Genomic DNA, 24,501 nt, shown 5'->3' with positions numbered 1-24,501 from the left:
GAGGCTTCTTTGATTACTTGATATATGTGTACATGTTCCTTCGGAAGCTCGATTGTTCTACATGGACACGGTTCATTCGACCGTTTGGCCTAATACAATATTTTCCTATCGAGGTCCTCCTAGGCATAGTTCGATTTCTTGCGAGAGGTGACCTCCTGGGGTGATGCCTCCCAGTATTTGAGGTTGATCGAAGAGAAGCCTTGAATACTTGATGAGTGCTCCTTAGGTAGCATATGGATGTTGCCTCGTTAAAAACCTCGCCGGTAAAACCCGTTTGGGATAAAACCCGATCTAAGGGAAAAAGAGCGCAACGCATGCTTTGAAACCCAAGGTCTTTGAGCTGGAGGGTGCTTTGATTCCTCTCAATCGAACACCTGCAATAAGTTAGTATAAAACATAAATGAAAAAGGAGAGGGTTGTAACTTAGCAATGATAGCGTTCGAGCCTCGATACGTTTCAATTTCTTGCTCCGAGGATGCGGCACGATCCTTTATTCACTCATTCGGATATAGCCGAGAATGTCGGTTGTGGTTGCTACCTGGTTGTTTGCTTGTCTTTTGGCGTCGATGCCGGTGCCATGTCGTGCACCACGAACATCTCTCTTGCTGCATGCTGCTCCCTGTACACTGCTTTTACTCTATCCTTGGTTGGAAATTTCATCATTTGATGAAGGGTTGATGGCACTGCCCTCATACTGTGTATCCACGGCCTTCCAAGTAAGGCATTGTATCTCATGTCACCTTTAATGACATGAAACTTGGTATCTTGGATTGTACCGGCCACGTTGATCGGGAGGATGATCTCCCCTTTCGTTGTCTCGCTCGCCATGTTGAATCCATTGAGGACTCGAGAGGTGGGTACGATCTGGTCGAGCAGTCCGAGATGCTCCACCACCCTCGACCTGATTATGTTGGCCGAGCTACTTGGATCCTTGAGCACACGTTTAATTTGAAATTTATTCAAAAGAAAAGAAATTACCAGTGCGTCATTATGAGGTTGAGACAAGGTCTCGATGTCCTCTTCGCTAAATGTGAGAGCATCTGGTATGTAACTCCGAGTTCGCTTTTCACTGGTGATGGATAGTTTCATCCGCTTGGCAATGGGTCGCTGTGGGGCGTCGACCCTTCCAATGATCATGTGGATGACGTGCGGTGGTTCTTCTAGTTCATTCTTCCTATTCGCCTCTCTTTCCCGAAATTGGTTTTTAGCTCGGTCATTGAGGAACTCTCGAAGGTGCCCTTCGCTGATCAGTCGGGCTGCCTTTTCTCGAAACTGTCTGCAATCCTCGGTCCTATGACCATGAGTGTCGTGATATTTGCATACCAAGTTAGGGTTCCTCGTGAAGGGTCTGACAGTATGGGTTTTGGCCACCTAGTATCTTTGATTTTACCTATGGCCGATATGATGTCCGAGACATCGACGTTGAAGTTGTACTCAGATGGTCGGGGTGCATCTACTGGCCTAGTGTGCCTATCAAACCCGGCTTTACTCATGAGTCCCCTGGAACTTTGACCTCGAGCTGTCGTTCGATCGCCTCGAGGTATATTACGCCTCGGGTCATTTCTTTGATCTTCTACATACGACTGGTATCTTTCCTTGTTTGGTCTCGACTCCCTTTCTATAAACCTTTGTTCCTTTGTTAAGAGCCTGCTAGGATATACTGAGCCCAAGGGGGCTCCTAATTGGTCATCTTCGACCCTGATCTTTGATTGATACCTATTGTGTACATCCGCCCAGGTCACGTCGGGATATTCGATCAAATTTTGTTTTAGCTGCTTCGAAGCTACCGAGCTTCGTTCGTTCAAACCTTGAGTGAAGGCCTGTACTGCCCAGTCATTGGAGACTGGTGGTAATTCCATTCGCTCCATCTGAAAGCGAGATACAAATTCCCTCAACATCTCATTTTCCCTCTGTTTGATTTTGAAGACATCGGACTTCTTGGTGGCGACCTTGGTGGCACCAGCGTGTGCCTTCACAAAAGAGTCTGCCAATATGGCAAATGAATCAATTGAATTCGGGGGTAGGTTATGATACCACATCATAGCCCCCTTTGACAATGTTTCTCCAAATTTCTTCAACAAGACGGACTCAATTTCGTCATCCTTTAAGTCATTCCCTTTTACAGCACAAGTATAAGCGGCAATGTGCTCATTGGGGTCCGTGGTCCCATTATACTTCGGGACATGGGGCATTCTGAATTTCTTCGGGATAGGCTTCGGAGCCGCATTTGGTGGGAATGGTTTCTGTATGAACTTCTTTGAATCTATACCCTTAAGAATCGGGGGTGCGACCCGGGTCTGATCGACCCTCGAGTTATAAGTCTCCACCTTTTTATCGTTAGCCTCTATCTTCTTTTCTCTTGATTCAATCCTTTTGGTGAGGTCCTTGAGCATCTTCATAATAGCGGGTTCTGCTGCTGACTCGCTGTTATTTGATCTCTCTGGTGCCTGCTCGACTCGAGGAGCCGTTTCTAGTGCTGTTGTGCTTGGAGTTTTTTGTTGACTTTGTAGCTGAGCAATAGCCACTTGTTGTGCTTGCAACATCTCAAAAATGACTTGAAGGCTAACTTCTCTTTCCCCGTGCACACTTCCGTTGGTATGAGAGCTCACATCGACATGCACAGCATTGCGTGAGCCCACGTCGACAGGGACTTGTGCTGGTGCCACCCCTGGGTTTTGCGGTGGTACACCGACATCTGCACCGTTCTCTCCATGAAGCCCAATACCGTTGTTTTCGTGTGCATTTGCTGAGTTAGACATTTTTTACCTGAAATCAAAGATTCTTGGACAAGAAAAAGTGTGAAGAGTAACTTGTGTTTTCAGAAAACTAGCATCAAAACAATCACTATTATTTTTAGCCCCACGGTGGGCGCCAAACTGTTTACCTTGAAAGTGGTATTAACAATTATATTTGATTTGTGGTTCTAAAATATGTGATTTATTTCAATACTAGTTGTTAGGCAATAGATGCTAAGTGTAAGTAAAGAGAATAAGATATGCAAACCAATGATGTCGCAAGATTGGGCCTTGAGCTGGCTGGAACAGGGGGCCCCCGAGGTCTAGTTGGGGCAATTGGCAATGGACATTGATGAAGGAACAATGATACTGAATGCCTCGAAGATAGCCTTTTGCGATTTATAATGAGCAATAAATGAAGAACAATAAATGAACAATGAATGAACAAGCAATAAAATATGTAGATAATTGTTGAGCACGTTTAGGCAAGAAAAGCAAAGAAAGTTCTATTGTATTCAATATCCGTCCCCATTACAAAATAACAAGGGTCCCCTTTATATAGGAAGGGGGAATCCCAACATAGTACATGTCTAATAATGACGAGGAAATGCTATTGGTACGACTGTATAATAGCTCAATACGGATTTGTACTATTATTGCAGATCTGGTCAGCTCTAACCACGTGTCCTTGGGAGCTTTCCCGCCTTTCCATGACGATTATCGATTTGTACTACTCCGAGATTGACCACAGTGAACCTTCGATATGTTCCCTTGAGGACGCACCTCGGGGTCACACTTCAAATTCTGCCTCGAGTTCCTCGATGTCGGGCGTGGAGTGCCACAGTAGCCCCAAAGTCGAACTCTCCGATTTTGGCCGTATACAAATATACAGTCTGACCTCTCTATAATAGCCCTATATAACAACACCTCTCTATAAAAGCAAAGCTTTTTCGGAACTAATTTTTATGTTATGTTGTAATATATGTTCTCTATAATAGCATTTCGTTATAACATCCAAAAAAATTCGGAACAAAGGAATATGTTACAGAGAGGTTTGACTTAAAAAGAGTCCCTTACATTTTCTCAACAAATTTTCTCGACATTTAAGCGCATACCTTCTTTATTTTTGTGGGCATACAACACACCTTCTAGTTGTTCCAACTTTTCATAGTTGGCTGATAGACAAGGTGTAGGTGTCCAACCAGGTGACGGTACCACAATACCACATAGTCAAAATACAACCAAACGACATTTAGAGGGAGGGGGACCATGATTATTTACGGTCGATCTTCAAAAGAAAAAATCTGAAAATATTTGGATAATAGAATCTGCTTGTGTGGTTCATTGGTTTCCACGACTCATAGAATCTGCTATCTTGGACCCCATCTCTCACTTTTCCAAAACAAAACCCCTCATGCTAACCAATATTGCTTCTACTTGAACCCTCAATCTTCCTTCATACTGTGTTTATCTAATCAAAACAAATGGCTTCTTTGTCCAGATTTATTGTAAAAGATTGTAAATTGCAGTCTTCAGAGGCACTTCACAGACCAAGTTATGCTCGAAGGACTCCCACCCATTTTAGTATGTTCCACATTTCTTTTCTTACTTGTTTAGTGTTCTCTTCATTTAGTTGCAATTTTGCTACTGTTGAGTATTGATACGATTGTTGATTTTGGCATTAACTTGAAACTTTCTTTTATTAATTATATTGAATGTCCATTTTAAGGTATAAGAAGTGGACATGAGACTGGTAGATGTAATTTGTTCATTCAAAATAAGCACCAAATTTCAGATGTTGCTTTCCCAGTTCAATCCTCATTTATTGGAATCACTTCACTGCGGTTAGTGCTTGAATCAAAGCTCCTTGTTTATGCTTTTGTTCATTTGGAGTTACAAAAGCTTTTTGGTCCATTAGGAATTCAAAAATATCTTGCAAGGCAGCAACAAATGTGTCTGGAGACTTACCAAGCAGCTCTTCCAGTGGAATGAGCCAATATGAAAAAATAATTGAGACTTTGACCACCCTTTTTCCTCTCTGGGTATATCCTTTTTTCTCCATTTTAAAGTAAATATTTATATCTTTTTAATATATCATTTTTGTTAGCAGCCGCTTCATAGTACAGACCATTTTTTGAAATTGTGCAGCTACTCTACTTATTGTTTGCAGGTTATATTAGGTACAATCCTTGGCATATATAAACCTGCCGCGGTAAATTTAGTTGTTTTTCTCTGCAATTCCATTTATGATAAATGAATAATTTCAACTGATAGGACATGAGAATTTTACAGGTCACTTGGTTGGAAACAGACCTGTTCACTCTTGGTTTGGGATTTCTAATGCTTTCGATGGGCTTGACACTAACTTTTGATGACTTCCGACGATGTTTAAGGAACCCATGGACTGTAAATAACAACTTGTTCATGCTCCCTACTATTTCTTTCTTATTAAGTACCAGCAGACACCAATGGTTGCTTGGTTTGCAGGTTGGTGTTGGATTTCTGGCTCAGTACTTCATCAAACCACTTTTAGGCTTTGCCATAGCAATGGTATGTCTTCTCTTACTTCAATGGGTTACTCATTTTGTCTATGGATGATTTAAATCTAGTTGAAGTTGTAATAAAATTGTATAATACACCTTATATAAAAAAAAACAAAAAAAAGATAATACATCACTATTGAATGTTGTTTCCAAAATGTGTATACTTATGTTCTGACTTGGTGAGACTCATACTCTTTGACTCGAACGAAACCACTTTAGGGCAGTGAATGAAGATCAGCTGCATTACACTGGAATTATCTTATGTGAGCCAATAGAAGGCATAAAAAAGCCCGAATAGTCTACGTTAGAAATATTTACTACCCTTATTATTCTTCGTGACCTCGATATTAAGGTGTAAGTTAGTTAAGCATGGTAGGGAAACTTCATCAATAGTATATGTACCTCAACATACTCAATAGAGAAGCATAAGAAAGTTTGATTGATAAATTACTCATATGAGCTGTATCTTTTTATTTCATGACTCAAACTCCAACCCGTCGTGATGACACCTAACCTAACCCGCTAGGTAAGCCAAGTAACATTCAACACAATTCATATGAGAATAATTAAGGTAAATGAGTAAAATGACTAAATTTTCTTTACAAACTCTCAAGAATTGATAGTACAAGTCATGAGCTTCTAAGACTTAGAATTTACAAAGTTGGTACGAAATAAATACTCCATCTCCGAAATACGCATAAATATAATTTCGAACACTAAAGCTACCAAGGACAAGTGGCAGCTAGCACCAGAACGTAGGTACATCTTCAATGCCAGCTCCCGCCATACACAGCAATATCAGCTCCAAGTTCTGTACTGTAGTATGAGTACAACCGACCTCATGTACTCAATAAGTAACAAACCTAACCTCAGGTTGAAAGCAGCGACGAGCTCGGAAGAAAAGGTCAGAGTCCAACATCAATAGCCAGTGACAATTCATAGTAATGTAAAATGCACAACAATAGTGAATGACTTAAGAGATACTATGCTTGATTCGTTCACAGTTACGGGAGAGTAAACATGCTTTTCAAGTATAACAATTAAAGTTCTAATCTTTCATTAAAATCAATTAAACATGAGTTTATCGAAAGAACTGTGTTTTTTCCAATTACAACATTAGATAAGCCCTTTTTGTTTACCAATTATCATGCAGAAAATACTTCTCTATGCCTACATGGCTAGTATACGTGTCAAGTAATCAAATGTCATATCACCGTCTAGCATGAGAAAGGTATATCTCTATGCCTACATGTCAAGTATACATGTCAAGAAATCAACTTTCATAGTGGAATCATTAATTGCATACAATCTTAGCACACTCCAGGTGCCTGGCTCAAATGCCCCAAACAATATCACCGTACATCCATCAAAATAATCACACCTAGCACTGTACGGGTGCCTGGCATAACTGCCCATTATCGAGCACATGTATATGACATTGTACCTGCCCTCACTGCTGGCATGTCTGACTCCGGAGGCGCGGATCCTGCCCAAACGCTAATCATAATCATATAGCCCAATAGTGAGGCCTGGTGCACGCGTTACCCCAAAATAATAACACTTAGCCCAATATGGGTCTGGCGTACGCGTCACCTCATAATCAATACCAAATCGACTCCATGGCCCAAACATAGTCATTTACCGTTCAAGTTTCAGATAAACATATCTCATGATACTTAGTTTATCAGTGTTACACATAGGAGGCATCAACAACACGTGAGGAATCAAATAAGAAGTAGTGAGACAGAGATATCATACAGGGATATAGCATCATGACTGAGAACATGTATACAAATAAGGCAAATAGCTCGGAGACTGGCAAGAATAGCCCTATCAAGTCTCAAACAAATAGCACATCGCCTAGACAAAATGTCTAACATGAATCATAGTTCAAATAACCGAACAAGTAGAGAAACCATAGGTATTATAAGGTATGATAGCAAAACAATTCCGGCAATAGTCTAAAAGCCACCTCAAATCAGGAACACACCGGTGCATGTACACACGCCTGTCACCTAGTGCATATGTCATCCCAATAGTTTTCATATTAACGTAGTTTCTAGGGTTAAATACCCTCAAATCCAAGTTTAGATATGTTACTTACCTCAAACAAGCCAAATCTAATACCGAGCAAGCCAAACAACACTTTGGAAATGCCATCCCGCTCAAATAAACCTTCAAACGGCTCAAAACTAGCCAAAAGCAACCCAAAAATATCAAATAAGCTATAGAAACAAACCTCAAGCGATAAAAGGTCGAATCTTTAGTCAAATACTCAAAGTCAACCAAAAAGTCAAACTCAGGCCCGCACCTCAGAACTCGACAGAACTCGCAAATTTCGGCAACCCATTCAAATACGAGTTCAACTGAACTAATTTAACTCAAACCTGACTCTGAATCGATGTTGAAAACTTAGTAGGCATTTGGACATCAGAATTGTAAAATTCGAAAAAATAGTGAAAATATTTTCTATTGAAAATGGTATTTGAAATTTAGAGTTGTGTTTGGACATAAATTTCAGTTTGGGTTATTTTTGAAGTTTTGTGAGTGAATTGAGTGAAAATTTTGAAAAACAGCTTTTGCAACTTTTCAAATTTTCGAAATTTCCAAAATGCATCTTCAAGTGAAAATGAAAATTTTATGAATAAACGCTGATTTCGAAAAAAAGTGAAATTTTTTTGGAAAAATCTTCCATCAAATTTTATGTCCAAACGGGCACTTGGTAAATCACTTTAACAAAGTTTAGACAAAAACCCCCAATTTCTCTTTCAAATTAGTGAGCGAAATGCCAAAACCGAAGATAGAATCATGGAATGTAATCAAAACTGTGTTAAAAATACTTACCCCAACCCATGTGGTGAAAATTGCCTCCAAAATTGTCCAATTCCGAGCTCGATAACTCAAAATATGATAAAATGACCAAAACCTTTGAAATAGAGTACTTATAGATCTGCTCCAAATATACTCTTCGCGAACACGGAAGAAACATCGCGTTCGCGATGAACAAAAATGCATTGCCGCAAAATGCCTTACGCGTTCGCGACACTTCCCATGCAAACACAATGCCCACAGACGCCGCACAACGCGAACGCGACTCGCGTCTCGCGGACGCGAAGAAGGGTTCTCCAGCTCTCAGCTTACCGGCATGAACGCGACTTTATAAACGCGTACGCGAAGCTCAAGTTGCACAGTCTCTATGCATCTTTAACACTCGCGAATGCGAAGAGATAAAACAGCCCAATCCTATTTCTTCAAAGCGATCGCGAGCCTAGCTCCGTGATCGCGATGCTCTGCAGATACACCGGCAATCAGCAGTACAAAATCCAATCGAAATGGTCTGAACCACCCCGAAACCCACTCGAGCCACGCAGGGCCCTGTCCAAACATGCCAACAAGTCCCAAAACATAACACAGACCTACTCGGAGTTTCAAATTACATATAACAATATCAAAACCACGAATCACACCTCAAATCAAGCTTAATGAACTTTTGAACTTTCAACTTCCAAGACTCGTGTCGAACCATATCAAATCAACTCCGAATGACCTCAAATTTTGTACACAAGTTTCGAATGACATAATGAACCTATTCCAACTCCCAAAACAACAATCAGAACTCGATATCATCAAAGTCAACTCTCGGTCAAACCTATGAACTTTCCAAACCTTCAAATTGCTAACTTTCGCCAATTATAGTCGAAACCTTCTAGAAGCATCCAAATGCAAATCCGAGCATATGCCCAAGTCCAAAATCATCATCCGGACCTAACAGAATTATCAAAACTTCGATCCGGGGTCAAATACACAAAAGTCAAACTTGATCAATTATTCCAACTTAAAGCTTCTAAGATGAGAATCATTCTTCCAAATCAATCCCGAATCACCCGAAAACCAATACCGATGATACACAAGTCATATTACACCATATGAAGCTTCTCATGACCTCAAACCACCGAACTGGATGCAAATGCTCAAAACGACAGGTCGGGTCGTTACATTTTATCCTTTGAAGAATGGCCATACCTACTTCATTTTTTTGTTTTTCAGTTCATGCTTCTAAAGTATATTAGTCCTCTCTTATTTTTGCTATCATTGTTTGCTTTAGCTGAAGGGGAGCCTTGGAGTAACGGTAAAGTTATCTTTGTGTGACTTATTGTTGATTAGCATGATTTAAGGAGACTTGATTTAGGAGTGTTGATTAGTATGATTTCAAGAGATTTGATTATATTTAGGAGATTTGATTTTATTCTGATTTTATTTATTTGATTTGATAGCTGGATTGATTGTATCGATTTATTTTATTTCCTTAATTAGCATTAGGAGCTTTGTATAAATTCCCTTGCTCATGGGATGTTAATATACACAGAAATAGAAAAAGCCTTTTCTTCTTCTCAAATATCTACATGGTATTAGAGCCATTGCTGCCTCTTTTAGGTGAGTTATCTTCCTCGCAGCACTAGGGTTCCTTTTTTATCAAAGAGGTCGAGTTTTCTCTCTCTTGTTGGTTGTCTGCAACACAAACTCCTTCTGAATTTATTGGTCTAAAATATGGAGACACTCAAGGAGACGGTTTCTGGAAAAATCTTGTCTTCGGATGAAATTCAGCTTCTCCGTCGCCTCTTAACCAAACTTGACTCCGCTTATGTTGCCACATCCAATCATGTGCAATCAGGTACTGCCTTTGTTGATAACCTTAATTCTTAGATTGTCGATTCTGGTTCAAATAGACACATGACAAGCTCTTCTAAAGGCATTCAAAACTATTCTCCGTCTCCCAGAGGGGATACTGCTAAAATAGCCAATGGTTCTTTAACACCTATCTCCTGAACAGGTTCTGTCATTTTTACTCCTAATATTAAACTATCATCTGTGCTCCATGTCCTTGAGTTCCCTATCAATCTTTTATCTGTTAGTGCCATCACCGAAGCTCTAAACTGTAAAATCGAGTTCTTTCCCGTTCATTGTATTTTTTAGGATCTTCAAACAGGGAAAATGATTAGCAGTGGTAGATCGCGTGATGACTTGTATATATTAGATGGGATTCAAAACTCTGGTCAAGCCTTTTTTAGGGAAAGTAAGGATGTCAACCAAGAAATAATACAACGACATAGATGGTTAGGACACCCATCATTCTTTGTTTTGAAGAAGTTATCCCGATTTGTTTTCAAGGACTCGATTTGAATCTTTGTTATGTGATACGTGTTAATATGCCAAGCATACTAGAAACTCTTATCTTGTGAGTGATAATAGAAGCTCAATTCCGTTTATGACTATTCATTCTGATGTATGGGGTCCTACCCAAACTGTTTCTTTGTCTGGTAGTCGATCGTTTGTTACTTTCATTGATTGCTGCACTAGGATGACTTGGGTATATTTATTATAAGCCAAAAGTGAAGTTTTCTCTTGTTTTCAATCATTTCATAAGATGATTTGTACTCGGTTTGATGCCAAAATAAAAATCTTGAGAACTGACAATGGCAGTGAATACATGGATAAAAGATTTGGTGCTTATTTGGAGTCCAACGGGATAGTCCATCAGACTAGTTGTCCTTACACTAGTGCACAAAATGGGGTCGCTGAAAGAAAAAATAGGCATCTGTTAGAAGAACCAAGATCTCTTATGTTCACCATACATCTACCAAAATCTTACTGGGGGATGCTATTCTAGCGGCTGCCTATCTTATCAACAGAATGCCACTTAAACCCCTCAATTTTCAAAGTCCTCTAGAAACTTCAAAGGGTAAGAATGAATATACTCTTCCTCCAAAGGTGTTTGGGTGTGTTTGCTTTGTCCACACTAGAAATTCTGGGAAACTTGATCCTAGAGCTATAAAGTGTGTTTTTATTGGGTATTCTCCAACACAGAAAGGTTACAAATGTTATCATCCTCCCTCTATGAGATCTTTTGTTAGCATGGATGTTACCTTTCGAGAACCTGAGCCCTATTTAGTATTACCTCATCACCTCTTCAAGGGGAGAGCAGTCAGGAGGAAGAGGTGATTCTACCTAGTTCCATTACTGGACCTCTTGATGATATTGTCACAAGGGAAAGTGAAATTGGAGAAAGACTTCAGGGGGAGACTATTGGGCGTTTGGATAGGCCTGATTTGAAAACTTACTCAAGGATTAATAGAGCAGAAGAAGCCATCATGCAATCTACCGAAGCTAAACCTTCTTCTACTGGTGAGTTATCTATATTTCCTAATGAATTAGATAACCTATTGCTCTCAGAAAAGGAGTCAGGTCTTGCACCACCAAACACCTTTTATATAATTTTGTCTCCTATAATTCTTTGTCTCCTTCCTATAGAGCCTTTGCCTTGTCTATTCCTATAATTGGAGGGAAGCTTTTGCAGGTCCTAAATGGAAGCAAGCCATGATTGAGGAAATGAAGGCTTGTCAAAAAATGAGATATGGGAACTTGTCACCTTACCACCAAACAAGAAGTTGGTTTGCTGCAAATGGGTTTTTACTGTGAAGCACAAAGCTGATGGCTCAATTGAAAGATTCAAAGCAAGATTGGTGGCTAAGGGATTCACTCAGACTTATGGAGCGGATTATCAAGAGATATTTGCCCCTGTTGCTAAGATGAACACTATTAGAATTCTTTTATCTTGTGCAACTAATCTTGATTGGGACTTGCAACAGATTGATGTGAAGAATGCATTTCTTCATGGAGACTTAGAAAAAGAGGTGTATATGGAGATTCCTCCTGGATTTGATACTGCACAGAGTCAAAGGAAAAGTATGCAGATTGAAGAAAGCCTTATACGTACTGAAGCAATCCCCCAGAGCTTGGTTTGACAGATTCAGCAAAGCAACGATCTCCTTCGGTTACCAACAATGCAATGCTGATCACACACTTTTCATAAGATATCAAACGGGTAAATTCACTATTCTCATACTTTATGTTGATGACATAGTAATGACAGGAGATGACAAAGAGGAGATGTCTTGATTGAAGAAGTTGTTGGCACATGAATTTGAGATCAAAGATCTAGGTAAATTGCAGTACTTCTTGGGAATTGAGGTTGCTAGATTCAAAAGAGGAATCTTTATTTCTCAAAGGAAGTATATTCTGGATCTTTTGAAAGAAATCGGTATGACAGGTTGCAGACCCGCAGAATCGCCCATTGAAAGCAATCACAAGTTACAAAGCGGTGTTGGAGAATCAGTTGATAAGGAGAGATATCAGAGGCTGGTTGGAAGACTCATTTATCTCTCCCACACTAGACTAGACATAGCCTATTCAGTTAGCCTGGTGAGTCAGTTCATGCATGATCCCCCAGATCCTCATATGCAAGCTGTCTTTCACATTTTGCGGTATCTGAAGTCTGCTCCAGGGAAAGGTCTACTTTTCTCCAAACATGATCACCTACAAATAGAAGCCTTTACCGACGCGGATTGGGCTGGATCTCTAGATGACAGAAGATCAACATCCGGTTGCTGTATGCTCGTAGGAGGAAACTTGGTTATTTGGAGAAGCAAGAAGCAAAGTGTAGTTGCTAGATCAAGTGCAGAGGCAAAATATAGAGCTATGGCCGAGGGTGTTTGCGAACTGCTTTGGCTACAAAAGCTACTACAGGAATTGAGACTATATGAAAAAGAAAAACTTTCCTTGTACTGTGACAATAAAGCTGCCATCAGTATAGCTCATATCCAGTCCAGCATGACTGAACGAAGCATGTGGAAACTGATCGACACTTCATCAAAGAAAAAGTTACAATTGGTGTCTTGAGTTTGTTTCATGTGCCATCTAAAAAACAGCTAGCTGATGTGTTTACCAAAGGTCGCAACAAGCTATCTTTCCATACATTGAGTTGCAAGTTGGGCATGTGCGGCATCTTTGCACCAACTTAAGGGGAAGTGTTGATTAGCATGATTCAAGGAGGCTTGATTTAGGAGTGTTGATTATCATGATTTCAAGAGATTTGATTATATTTAGGAGATCTGATTTTATTCTGATTTTATTTTATTTGATTTGGTAGCTGTATTGATTGTATAGATTTATTTTATTTCCTAAATTAGCATTAGGAGCTTTGTATAAATTCCCTTTCTCATGGGATGTAAATATACACAGAAATACAAGAAATCTTTTCTTCTTCTCAAAATCTACACTTATAGGTCACAAGTTCGAGCCGTGGAAGCAGTCACTAATGCTAGTGTAGGCTGTCTACATCACATACCTTGAGGTGCGGCCCTTTCCTGGACCCTACGTGAACGCAGATGCCTTGTGCACCAGGATTGTTTGCTTTATCCCTATTTGAAGGGGAGCCTTGGCGAAATGGTAAAGTTGTTTTAGTGTGACCTATAGGTCACGGGTTTGAGCCGTGGAATCCAACCTGATGCTTGCATTAGGTTAGGCCGCCTAGGTCCTTCCCTGAACTCTGCGTAAACGCGGGATGCTTTGTGCGCCGGGCTGCCTTGGTTACTTTATCCCTTTTTTTGAATTTTCAGTTAAAGCTAGTTCTATTATAATCACACTACGTTCTACTATCCATAATTTATGATACTGCTTCTGTTGCCAGAGAGAAATTATTAACCTCTAGAAACATTTTTTGATATCTGTATTCAAGTTTAACCTTACTAGTTGAGCATGTTGATGCTGTTATTCTTTCTGGTTGTGTTTTTTGTTTCTTAGCAAGACTTACTCTTGGTGCTGCTTTCTAAGATTACTTTTGTCAGCTAATACTAATTGTTCTCTTCCTCCAATTGGTATGATTTGTAGGCTCTAAAGTTGTCTGCCCCACTTGCAACTGGTCTTATCTTGGTGTCATGCTGTCCTGGAGGTCAGGCGTCAAATGTGGCAACATATATCTCAAAGGGGAATGTAGCACTTTCTGTTCTTATGACTACGTAAGCAGAGATTGTGAATGTAGATTTAATGTAGTCCCTGGGAAGTTTTTATTGTCAATAAGCTTTGCTATGATCATGCAAGCTATATTTTTTTATAGATGTTAGCGGCACTCAATGCCCAATATAGAAACTAAAGTATGACTAACTTATAATGCAGAAGAAGCCACCATAGAGGTCGAAGTTAGGCAAGTTCAAGAGTGCAATTTTCTGTGCTTAGTAGAATTCATGGTTACTAAGTTAGATGCTAAACCCAGGCTACCAAGTTAGATGCTAAACCCTCACCAAATTGGAAATTTATCCTGTATTGCAAATGAACTTGCCTAAGAAAAAGTTGTAGCGGGCAACTACTTTGCTTTAAGATATTTCAAGTTGGGATAGTCAATACAGTTTCTGAGGTCTTTAAGAAGGCAGTGCACCTACACTTAGACTAAAAAAAGGGCAGCCCGGTACACAAAGCATCCCGCGTTCACGCAGGGTTCGGGGAAGGGCCGCACCCCAAGGGGTGTGATGTAGATAGCCTACCTTAATACAAGTATTAGTGGCTGCTTCCACAGCTTAAATCCGTGACCTATAGGTCACACGAAAATTACTTTACCGTTGCTCCAAAGGTTCTCTTTTGCACCTACACTTTGACTATTTTTTTAAATTCATTTAAAATGAAATATCTATATGATGACGATCCACCTTTTTGCTTTGTATCAAAGTGTTGAGCCCATTTAAACCTAATATTGACTTAATTTGGTTTTTAAAAAAGACAAGGGACATGTTAAAACTATGTTGATCTGAAATTTTGTTTGCCAATGCAATCTACATTATATCAAATTGTTGCTTTTGAGTGGTTTCTCCTCCCTATTGATAGGAGGCCGTTAAACCAGGTTAAAATTTCTTTGAACTTAAGACAAAGATTATCTAGCTTACAACCATTATAATTAATTGAGAAATAACTCAAAATTCCTATGTTCCTGTAAAGTTCTTCGTTTATTTGATAATGTAATTATTCATTGTGCGCTCCTGAATAGTTGCATGTCTTGAGACATTGGAGATACATGTTGAGGTACTCTGTTGCTAAGTTGCTCGGATTCTTTGATTTCGTTGTCGCACCCGTATCGACACAACGTGGGTGTGGGTGTAAGTGTGAGTGTTGGATTCGCACTGGATCTAAGTCAATCGATTTTGGGTACTTTGATCAAGATGGATGGAGAAATTTGGGACAGATACTAAGATTTTTGAACTCAAAACAAAAGGTAGGGTGAAATTGAAGAAAATGGAATTACCTTCTATATAGAAATTTATATGTCAGTCCTTTTCTTTTATCTCCTTCCCGGATTCTCCTCTTGATCAATATTTCTCCTTCTCGAAATAACTTGTTAGTCTTCCACATGATGTCTCATAACTTAGACATATTTTATAATTCTATTTTAAGATATTTTAGCCGAATCCCTGTACCCGTATTCGTACGTGGATCCGAATCTTAAAATTTAGATAATGAAGGATCCGACCTGTAGATCCTCCTATCGGACACCCGCACCAGAGTTAGAGCAACATATCTCTGTTGTGCACATTGTGGCCATAAATGCTCATGAGGGTGAGGGCGTGTTTGTGGTATCTGGCAAATGCCTGAGCTGATTGTTAGCTGATCAATGAACTTAGTGTTTTTCCTGAACATTTTTCGTTGCTGCAGAGGATAGAGATCTGCAATGCATGATTAGCAGGACAATGATTGCAGCAAGGTGGTAGTTCCACCCATGGAGATGTAGCCCTTTAGAGTTTTCTTTTATAATCAATAAATCAAAAAATTAAACTAAGGGTTGCATTTCCAGAAAACCACTGCCTTACTACAATGTTTGTCTTGGTACTATAAATAGAGAGTGCAATGAATAAAAACGAGAACTTGTTACTATGCTGACAGTGGTCTCCTTTGTTATGTCTAGGATGATTTCTGGCAGATGAAAATTCATTACGGGAATATGAATGACTGCATGTGAACTTTCAATCGCTATACTTTAGCTTCCTTGGTAATGATGCCATAGTTTTTTAAGCCTGTGGAAAGTGATGGCTGTTAAGGAGAAAACAGACCTATGCTATTGCTCAGTGCAAAATTAGGTTCACCTAGACAAGAAATTTGCCATTGGCATATAAAAAAATTGGGGACAACTAATAAGCTAATGACCAGAAACTTTCTTAGAGAAGTTGGTGGAGTAAGTGTTTCTATGGCATCATTGCAGGTGTTCAACTATTGGAGCTATTGTGATGACACCACTGCTCACTAAGCTTCTTGCTGGTCAGCTTGTCCCAGTTGATGCTGCTGTAAGTTAACCTCTGCTGATGTGTTCAATATTTGTTGATGTATGCAATATCAGCGACCATTATCAAAGTTTATCCCATAAATGCATGTATACAATGGAGAATTTCTGAAATATGCCTTGCACAAGCACCAAAACATTTTCTAGACTTGTCACCAGTCTAATTTGGAGACTAACAGCGTCAAAGTATGGCTGTTTAAAGTTAGATTTTTCCAAAGGAAGCTGATAACCCTCTTAAACTTAGGCAATTACATTCTAATTTTTGGGGTTTGCTCAGATAAAGACTTTCTTCCAATCAATCATCTTCCATTCTCTTTACAGGGTCTTGCTATAAGCACCTTTCAGGTTGTGCTAGTGCCAACAATTATTGGAGGTAACTGGATATTTTAATACTTTCCGTCTTTTTTAACAGTCTAACACAATGGAAATATGTATTTATGCTGATCTTGCTTTCGTAGAGTTCCAAATAAGATATGCTATATTAATTCAAGTTTACTTTGTTTTGCAGTTCTATCAAATGAGTTCTTTCCTAAATTTACCTCAAAAATCATCACCATTACACCTTTAATTGGAGTTATTTTAACCACTCTTCTTTGTGCAAGCCCGGTAAGCTTGCATAATTTACTGGCTAGTTTTAGTTGAAGGCATAATAATGTTCCTTTTCTCTCGCAGATACTATGCTAACCCAGTTTCTATATTTTTTTTTCCTGAAGATCGGGCAAGTGGCAGATGTGCTGAAAACTCAGGGTGCACAGTTACTCCTCCCAGTGGCAGCCTTGCACGCTGCAGCATTTTTTCTGGGCTACTGGCTTTCAAAATTTTCATTTGGTGAATCAACTTCCAGAACCATTTCCATAGAATGTGGAATGCAGGTAGTTATCTTCTGTACTTCTCAGCATAGCGATGAACTAATCTCTGTAGCCACTCTAATACCTTATACCTGTCTTGTCTTTCCTTTTCTTTTGCTTCATGTAAGTCCAGATATACTTCCCATACTATCTTCAATTCCTCTGGTTGAGCTCCATACAGCAGCTTATCTGATGGGTGTCCGATAGTGGAAATGGCAAGTCATGCAAAATGCTAATAAATAGTATTTCACTATTTCCAGAGGTGGAAAATTGTCTTGTTTTTTGTCCCATTAAAGCATCATTAATCTGTGGTAGTTAGCAATATAAGATTCTGCTGCTGCTACTTCTTACGAACTTGCTGTCCTTCTCTAGGCGGGGAGGGACTTTGTCACGATCCAAATCCCTCCATAGGGGTTGTGATGACACCTATTCTCCAAAACTAGGTAAACCGATTACTTATAACTATTAAATCAATAAAGACATGGTATAACGAAACAAGGTTTAATATAGATGTGAAAATAAAAGTGATACAAGCCGACATGACGATAATCACAACATATTCCTAGAACTAAATAGTACAGAGTCACGAGCTCTAACTGAATACATAGAAATATCTCAAAATACAATATTGTTCAGATAGAGAATTGGCGGTATAAATGTAAGGAAAGGACTCCAAGGGATTGCGACGATCAAAACAGCTCTACCTTGAATCCTCACGATCAAAGAAGCTCTCATTGCCTGGGTCCGCTACCTCCAACACCTGGTTCTGCACAAAAAATGTGCAGAAGTATAATATGAGTACACAACGGTCGGTACCCAGTAAGTATCAAGACTAACCTCGGTGAAGTAGTGATGAGGTCAAGTCATGCGATATTCACTAGTCAAAAATATCCTGTGCAATAAATCAAGACTGAAAACAAAAGTATAACGGCCAAATACATAGACAGCCCCTTAAACTTGTCACGATTTTTCATCTAGACACTTCAGCTTAGAGTGCGACCTATTAGACGCTTGAAGTATGCTCTAAGTGTACCGATTGAGCACCTCATGCTGATATGGCAAGAGGGTGTGTTTCTAACATCTCTTAGGCGCATGAAGTAGTGCAAAATAATTCTTTTTCCCATTTTCTCTCTCCAAATAAATGATATTCTCGAAAAATCACCCTCACCACCGCAACCGTTACCACCGTGGTTTCTCTTTATCTGGTTCAGTACTAATCGTGAGAAACACATCCAATTTCTCATCCAATCTGCGAAACTCAAAACTCAGCTTCAAAAGTACTACTGACATTTGTTTGTTAACTGGGAGATCGATTTTAATGCAGTCTAAGAGTTTGAGATATTCAAGAATCATGAAGTATTCTCCATCCTCCAATGGAGGATTTTTCTTTAGGTGTAGTTGAGTAGGGGAAGGACTGAGGGAGAGATGTTCTTGAAGGGGGAAGTATTTATGTCTAGGGATTTTGCCTTTGCTAGGAGTCTACAAGCTGTAAGCTGTTTGACTCAATTTCTAAAGATTATTCTTAATTTGAATAAAATTTCACCCGATTTTGGAAATGAGAACTATGGCCAGTAGTTATGTATTGTGAGAGAAATGAGTGGCTTTTAAGAAGGGCAAAAGAATATGACATTTGATGTTAAAGTGCAGTGTGAAATGTGAATTAGAAAAGAAAAAAGAGGTGTTGGTGTTGTTTTCTTGAAGAAGAAGGATTGGCGGCAGTACTGCGGTGGTTTCGAGTGTAACTCCGGCAAACTAAAACTGTTAATGGAGAAAAATTGAAGAAAGTTGTGGGAAAAGTGAAGAAGAAAGAGAGAGCTGGAAGAGCAAAAAAGAAAAAAAGACCTAAAATAAAATTGTTACGTGTCACCTTTTTATTTTTTAGTTTGTCACATCAGCATTGTGTTACCTTCATGCGTTGTATTCTTTTGGGTGACTATCAATAAGGTGCTCAATTGGTACACTTAAGCACACTTCAAGTGTCTAATAGGTCGCACCCTCAGTTGAAGTGTCTATATGAAAAATCGTGGCAAGTTTAAAGGGCTGCCTATGTATTTGGCCAAAGTATAACAGGAAGAATAACAATAACCTCATCAAAATAAGTGATAACAGTTCAATCAAGTAAAGGCTCAGTTTCAACATCAAGTCACCACAAAGAATCACACACATAGCACCTCGTGCCCACATTTTTTTATCACAACAACAGCCACCCGTATCACTCCGCCCTTACAATAACATAATAGCCACCCGTATCGCTCCGCCCTGACAATATCACAATAGCAACCTGTATCGCTCAGCCTAGATAATATCACAATAGCCACCCGTATCGCTCCGCAACACAAAGATAGTAAAATGCCACCCTTGTACACCGCACAACATCAATCAATCTACACAACATGTCCACATGTGTCACAATATCACAAAGACAACAATACCAAAGTTTCATCACAGATATGAGATCATAATTTATCATAATTTATCAACAAGGTGCACAAGAACATGAAAATGGTAAAAATGGTTTTAAACAAATAAAATATTACCACAGCTAAAACAAGTGTAATAATCTCGTTCACATAGCCACAACATGATGGAGCATATTCCATATACAATTCATCCCCGATATAACGCATATTAATAGCCTAAGGTCTATTTCAGTCACAAGCCTCACATAACACCCGTATACACACTCGTCACCTCGTGTACACGTTGCTTTTCATATAACACAAATAAACAATTAAGGCCAAATCCTAAGGGGTATTCCCCACACAAGGTTAGGCAAGCTTACCTCGAACAAGCCAAATCAGTACGTTAAAATTCCCTTCCAGCATGAATCAACCTCTGGACGGCTCGAATCTGGCCAAAATAATTTAATAACATCAATAAAAGCCATAGGAAACAACCTCAAAAAATAAAGCTTCGATCTTGAAAAAGAATCAAATGTCAACCCAAAAAGTCAACCCGGCTTGCCTCCCGGAACCTGACAAAAATCACAAATTCCGAACACCCATTCGAATATGAGTCTAATCATACCAATTTCATCCAAATCCGACTCTAAATCGGGGTTGAATCCTCAAATATTTAGAAAAGTTTTTAACCCCAAATTCCTAATTTCCCTCACATTCATCAATTAAATGCTAAAAACAAGGATGAAATCATGTAAGATAACTAAATCCGAGTAAAAAATACTTACCCCGATCCAAATCGTGAAAATTCCCTCCAAAATCGAGCTCACAATCTCAAAATATGATAAAACAACTAAAATCCTCGAAATAGAATCTTGTATGAGTCTGCCCTGGGTCCTTTTCGCGATCGCGGGACCTACTTCGCGATGTTGAAGAACAATTCATACACTAGTCAAAATACTCTTTCGCGAACCCGACTTTCCACCCGCGAACGCGAAGGCCCACTGGGCGCCCTATCTAGCTCTCCCTCTACGCAAACACGACTCATAGGTCGCGAACGCGATGAACACATCCCTCCAGGCTCTACAAACGCGACATCCTTATCGCGAACGCATAGGGCATGTTATCAAGCACCCAAATAACACTTCGTGGTCGCGATGAACACTAGCACACCAGAACATCAACAACTCTAACATGAGTGAAATGGTCCGAAATTCATCCGAAGCACAGCCGAGGCCCCCGGGACCCCCATCAAATCATACCAACCAATCCTAAAACATAACACGGACCTACTCGAGGCCTTAAATCATACAAACAACATCGAAACCACGAATCACACATCAATTCAAGTTTAATAAACTATTTCATAATTCTAACTTCCAAACTTACGACAAACATGCCTAAACAACTCGGAATGACCTCAAATTTTTCACACAAGTATAAATCATCATACAAACTTATTCCAATGCTCAGAATCCTAAACGGACATCGATAAGCACAAAGTCAACCATGAGTCAAACGTATTAACTCTCCAAGCCATCAAACTTCCAACTTTTGCCAATTTGAACCAAATCAACCTAGGAACCTCCGAATCCAATTCAAGATATACGCCTAAGTCCAAAATCACCATCCTGACCTAATGGAAACTCCAATCCGAGGTCAAATACGCAAAAGCCAAACTTGGTCAGCATGTCCAACTTAAAGCTTCTAAAATGAGAATTATTCTTCCAAATCAATCTTGAACCACTTGAAAACCGAAACCGACCATACACGCAAGTCATAATACATCATATGAAGCTACTCACGACCTCGAACCATCGAACGAAAATGCAAATGCTCAAAACGACAGGCCGGGTTATTACATTCTCCCCCACTTAAACGTATGTTTGTCCTCGAACGTGCCAAGGGTCGTCCCAAAGCCATCAAATCTCTGTATAAACTTACCATACACCTACTCACGGGTGATCCCACATCACCTCAAACCATATAAACCCGACAACAAAACCTAACTGAAGATTCTTCCCTCAACCTTAGTCCATAAACCTTAGATCCCAATCTCTAACATCCGAAACTTATCATAAGCCCAGAACCTTGCATTCATACGCAATATGAGTCTACACAGGCTGCATCAAGCCATAACCCTAAATCACACGATGTACCTCATAATACAGATACTCATAATAATACCTTCCGGCCACAATGATTGCTCATTACTAAATCTGGTACCGGTAAACAACCTCACCTCCGTCCGGCTTAAATCTAGCAAAAAATAACTCAATAACATCAAAATAGCGCTATTGGAATCAATTCCAAACAATGAAGTTTCAATCTTTACCCCGTTCTCAAAAAGCAACAAAAGTCAACCCTAGGCCTACACAGTCGAAACCCGAGTCAAGGGATGGATCCCGACTACCCATAATCCCACGAGTCTAAATATGTGACTAGATTCGAAAACCGAATCCAAATCGACTCTCAAACCTCCTATTTTCATTTTCCAAAAACATAGTAAAAAACTCTCGAAAGTTCTCTTCTAAATTATATAATCTAGGTGTAAATAATTCATGGGCAAACAAGATATAATATCAAAATCAAGTAGGAATAACTTACCCTTTGGCCTTGTGTGAAAATCCCCCTAAAAAATCGCCCTTCTCCAAGTTTAGGGCTCAAAATATGAAAAAATGGGTCTAAGTTCCGAAATACACCACTTATAACTAGCTGCAGATATCGCATTTGCGACCAGAGGCTCGCAAATGTGATCTCTGGCTCGCAAATGCGAACCCCCTCTAAGCCAGCAGATGTCGCTAATGCGACCACAAACATTGCAAAAGCGAAGTGCCCCAGCCCGCCATGTCGCAAATGCGATCAAAATACTTCGCAAATGCGATGTCCCAACTAGACAACCAACGTCACAAATGCGAAAAAGTCCCTCGCATTAGCGAGGTTCCCCCACAACAGCCACTAGTCGCAATTGTGACTACATCCTCGCAAATGCGATGGTCACATTTGCGACCCACTCGAATCACACCCGGAGCCACCAGGACCCCGTCCAAACATACCAACAAGTCTGAATACAGTATCCAAACTAATCCGAAGGCTCGAAAAATCATCAATAACATCAAAACCAAGAATCGAACACCAAAAATCATCATGCAACTTTCAAATTCAAGAACTTCAAATATTCACAACCAAGCGTCCAATTCATACCAACTCATCCCGGAATGAAACCAAACTTTGCACACAAGTTCCAAATGGCAAAGCGAACCTATTCCAAGTCTCGGAATAACAATCCCAACCTGATAGCCTCAAAGTCAACTTGTGGTTAAACTTATGAAATTTCTAAACCTTCTAATTGCCAAGTTTCAGCAAAAGAGCCAAATCATCCTAGGAACTTCCAAAATCCAAATACGGATATACGCCTAAGTTCACAATCACTATACGCAGGGGTGGATGGAGCTCAATAACACGGGTTCAATTGAACCCATAATTTCGACGCGGGGCACAAATTTATGTACAAAAATCACTAAAATCGCAATAAATTATAGATATGAACCCATAACTTTAGGATATAATAGGTTCAATACTAAGAACCTTAAAGGTTGAACCCATAGAATTTAAATTTTGGATCTGCGTCTGACTATACGAACCTATTGGAACCATCAAAATACGAATCCAGTGTCGTTTACTCACAAGTCAAACCTCAATCAATAATTTCAACTTAATGCTTCCAAATTGAGAATTACGTTATCAAATCAATCCCAAACTTCCCGAAAATCAAAACCAGCCATACATGCAAGTCATAATACACCATATGAAGCCACTCGAATTCTCGAATCACATAACGAAATGCTAGAACTCAAAACAATCGGTTGGGTCGTTACAAAGAAGCTGATCACCTTTTGTTTGTAACTTTTCGTGTGCATGTTGTTCACAAAATTGGTTAATTATGCATAGTAAGTTGTCATTTCAGTAATAAAGATGGCTATCATCTTTTTTGAAAGGTTATCCAATCTTTTGATGATTACAATTAACGGAAGTCATTTTGGTGAACCCTAGAGAAATCAAACTAGAGTGGAAAATATGTAACTCTTTTCTTATTTATGTGCGCAGAGTTCTGCACTCGGATTTTTACTTGCCCAGAAGCATTTCACAAACCCTCTTGTTGCTGTACCTTCTGCTGTTAGTGTGGTCTGCATGGCGGTAGGACCCTGTGCCCATATATTTTCTGATACATATTTATACCCTACATTTCTTGTCTAATGTACTCCTACTGTAATTCTTTCGGATGTTCTCTCACCGTTACCATGTTTCACAGCTTGGTGGAAGTGCTCTAGCTGTGTACTGGAGGAACCAGCCAATTCCTGTTGATGACAAGGATGATTTTAAGGAGTAGGACCTCCGCTGCTGCTGCTGCTTTTTGTCGTTGTTAGTTTGTTAGATGAAGTTAAAAGCTCAATCATGTCTATTATGCAAAGGCATGGCTGGGTAGCTTGCATTTCTTGGCTGAAGCTGTAGCGGAAGCTAAATTTTGGACTTGGAAAGTTCTCCAATTTAATGTGTTAGAAGCATAGCACTAGAGAGCCTTCCAAAATATTTTAAATATATATTGGGCTACCCATGGCATTATAACCAAAATTTAGAAGGCTGTGCTTGTAATGTTAAACTAGGAAATTTCAAGTAGGACTCTTGGTTCACTGCATCTATTTATTGGAATAGATAAGATTATGTTGGATGAAGGACACGAGCTTGAATTAAAAATGTTGAGCAGGGGGTAAAGTGTAGTTATACTGTTATAGCTTGTTTGGCCAAGTTTTTGGGAGG

At 39.5% G+C, this 24,501-nt stretch overlaps 1 protein-coding gene across 1 annotated transcript; it reads left to right on the top strand.

The window, feature by feature from the left end:
• LOC109232184 (sodium/pyruvate cotransporter BASS2, chloroplastic) lies at positions 3,987–24,461 on the top strand. Its single transcript, XM_019397861.1, has 13 exons — positions 3,987–4,319; positions 4,465–4,579; positions 4,654–4,777; positions 4,906–4,947; positions 5,028–5,141; positions 5,223–5,285; positions 14,006–14,133; positions 16,359–16,440; positions 16,758–16,809; positions 16,945–17,042; positions 17,150–17,308; positions 23,791–23,880; positions 23,996–24,461. The coding sequence occupies exons 1-13, from the start codon at positions 4,220–4,222 to the stop codon at positions 24,071–24,073; spliced, it is 1,245 nt and encodes a 414-aa protein (XP_019253406.1). The 5' UTR covers positions 3,987–4,219; the 3' UTR covers positions 24,074–24,461.

The sequence above is a fragment of the Nicotiana attenuata genome, chromosome 9 (assembly GCF_001879085.1).
Source record: "Nicotiana attenuata strain UT chromosome 9, NIATTr2, whole genome shotgun sequence".
In the NCBI taxonomy this organism is placed as follows: Eukaryota; Viridiplantae; Streptophyta; class Magnoliopsida; order Solanales; family Solanaceae; genus Nicotiana; species Nicotiana attenuata.
This window is presented reverse-complemented; position numbering and strand designations above follow the sequence as displayed.